This window comes from Strongylocentrotus purpuratus, unplaced genomic scaffold, assembly GCF_000002235.5.
Source record: "Strongylocentrotus purpuratus isolate Spur 01 unplaced genomic scaffold, Spur_5.0 spur5_scaffold_19, whole genome shotgun sequence".
In the NCBI taxonomy this organism is placed as follows: Eukaryota; Metazoa; Echinodermata; class Echinoidea; order Camarodonta; family Strongylocentrotidae; genus Strongylocentrotus; species Strongylocentrotus purpuratus.
In genome coordinates this window covers 15,116,390-15,119,426 of record NW_022145604.1, presented here as the reverse complement: position 1 = coordinate 15,119,426, position 3,037 = coordinate 15,116,390, and the positions used below count along the sequence as shown (strand labels likewise).

The 3,037-nt window shown below is 40.1% G+C and overlaps 1 protein-coding gene across 1 annotated transcript; it reads right to left on the bottom strand.

The window, feature by feature from the left end:
- Nucleotides 1-633: 633 nt before the first annotated feature.
- LOC105437589 (toll-like receptor 4) lies at nucleotides 634-1,899 on the bottom strand. The gene has a single exon (XM_011664366.2). It carries the CDS (start codon nucleotides 1,897-1,899, stop codon nucleotides 634-636), a length of 1,266 nt encoding a protein of 421 aa, XP_011662668.2.
- Nucleotides 1,900-3,037: the final 1,138 nt, after the last annotated feature.

Genomic DNA, 3,037 nt, shown 5'->3' with positions numbered 1-3,037 from the left:
TTTCGGAAAGGACGCAAAAGACTGAACAATTTGCCGATCTTTTGTCAATAATTTCATATTTTCAAACCCAATTTCGTCACTAAGTAACTTTATGTTTCTCTTTCCATTGGTGATATCAGAATTTCGAAATCTTACAGATTTTGGGGGATATTGAACTTTCTGCGAATGAGGGTTACGCGCGAACTATGGTCACAACACCATACGTATGTGCGATCCCATAAAAGGTTGTTCTTCACAAATATGAGACAAAAATTGCAAGCTTTCTCGTTTTTTAAAGTAACTTTGGAAGTATATCACCGTAGAAATGTCCCCCGATAAGGGTTGCTCTTCAAATGCCCTCATATTAAAAATATAACAATAAATAGCTGAAGTGTTTGGACAAGTTAACCTGCCATGCTATATATTTGTGAAGTTCCATACACACACACTTCTGCGTTCATGGTATTCATTGCTAAAGACTTTTAGCACAACTGTTCGATTTTCTTATCATTTGCATGATTTCAAAACATCACAGTATACACCAATTCTGTGTGCTACCTTGGATAACAATAATCAACCTTTCCTAATCATGCTAATTGCTTCCGGACAGTTTAATTCACATTGTAATCTTAGGACCAGAACTCAAGCTTCTTTTTAAACGGGTATAACATTGTTCATTTGCCGATTTGATCTCATGCTCTTCTGGACCTTTGCCCAGAAGACCTCCTGGCCTTCTTCATCCTCTGTCCACAGCAAATAAGGCTTGTTTCGACTCAGCAAGAGCCTAACAAGGTACGGTAGATGGTCATCATCGATGTCTTCAAGGAAAACCAGGATGACCTTCTCCAACTTGGTGTCATTCATGTGCTCCACTGCCATACGGAGCTTGGTCATGTACCAGGCATCATCCACAGACGGGTTGCTTAGCAACAATATTGTCTTGTGGCTGTTTTCGATGACGTCGTATATGGCGTTCAAGTAAAATAATCCTGGATGAAGATCGGCATCACCAAATATGATGTGCTCCAGATGAGGCATCCTCTGCTCCAGAAAAGGTTTCATGCAGTCATTTACCCACCACTCATCTCCTTCATGGAACATGAGGTTGAGTTGGAATTCATAGTCGTCCGGAGTTTGATCTTCAGTGATCTCATGGTAACCAACGATGGCCAACTTGAGGAGATACAACTTATAATTTATCCACCATCGGTTCAGATACACGAGTATACCGATGGTTAAAACTAAGATCGGCGCAAAACATGCGGAAACGATAATCATGGCATTGATTCCACAATATTCATTCGGATGGAACGACCAAATTATTTGATTGACCAACACTTTTAAGGAACTGCGAGAACAACGGGTTTGGTTTTCTGAAGCAAAACCTATTTTTCCTTCAACCTCGTTCAACCATTGTCTGAACCAGGCGAGTTGGCAATCGCATGTTAAGGGATTGTTTGCGATATTGAGTCTAATCAAACTTGACGGCATTAAAGTATAGGAGGCTACGGTCGAAATGTGATTATTTTGCAAGTACAACTCCTTAAGTTCATTTGTGCCCATAAACAGCTCTTGCTCAATGAACGCAATCGAATTGTACTGCAGCTGCAACACCTGTAATTTGTGCAAACCTTGAAAAGCGTCCCTCGGAACGCTGGTTAGCTCATTGTCTTGCAGACTAAGCTGAAGCAGGGTCGTTAAGTTTGCAAATGTTCCTGAGGCAACTTGTCGAATATGACAATCTGTTAAGTCTAGCTCAACAAGACTTCCAAGTGAGGTGAATATGCCAGGAAGAGCGTGAAGGGTAGCTAAGGAGTTTCGCCGTAGTTTAAGGGTCCGCAAGGAGACCAAGCCTGAGAACAACGATGTCCCTGTCTGTTTATCAACTAAATCCTCAGCTTTGAGATGGGATCCCGACATATTGAGAACCCTTAGCGCAGATGTGGTTGTAAACTGGTCAATTGATAAAATTTCCAACCGGTTATATGAGATATCCAGATTAGATAGATTTTGCATATTTCTAAACAAGCCTTTCATGGTAAATTTTCCCACATCCGCCATGACGAGGAATTCCAAGGAACCGACTGTAGTGAGTGCGTCCTCTGACATCCGAAAACGATTTTCATTGCCAGAAACATCAAGTTTTTTCAAGTTTGCCAAGCCAGTGAAGGTGTAATTATTAATGAAACCCATATTGTTTCTGTTTAGAACAAGAGTTTGAAGATTAGTTGCCTTCCATGGTCCGAACGCGATGCGACCGATGCCACTTTGATCTATCATCAGGGTACGGAGAAACAAGGATCCGTCAAACCATTGGGGATCCAATATCGCGAGGTTATTACGTGACAAATCAATTTTCTGGAGATTCGATGCGCAAGCAAACGAGGCGCGGGGAAGTGACTTTATTTTATTCCAAGACAAACTGAGGTCTAACAGTGAATGTAAACCACAAAATGATTCATTGTTGATGCTTGAAATACGATTCCCTTGAAAGTTCAGGACCTGTAGTTTTTCAAATCCACGCAGAGCATACCTTGGAATGTCTTGTAAGATGTTTAGATTTAAATAAAGTTCTTTAATCAGTGGCACATTTGCTTTTTGCATCGACGATATGTTCGCTGGACGAATGTACTTAATGCCTGAAGAATCAATCACAAGTCTGTCGATTTTAACATGGCACATGAAATGCTCGACGTCGAAAGTCGCTAAGTTGATTTTGTTCATGTTCAGAATACCTAATTTGGGCAAATATCGAAAAGCCTTAGGTTGAAGGAACGACACGTGGTTATCATTTATATTGAACTTATTGACAAAGCAATTTCTCCAAGGTAAAAAGTCATTCTCATTTATAGTTGTAAGTTTGTTGAAGGATAGATTAACTGCCGACATATTCCGCCAACCATTTAAGTTTCGACACTTTTGAGCACTCACCAAAGTGCTAGAGATTTCACTGATCAGGTTGTGTGATAGATTTATTATAACTAAATGAGCATTCTTCTGAAGATAATAGATGGGTAAAAAGGTAATTAGGTTATGATCTAATTTCAAGACCTGCAAT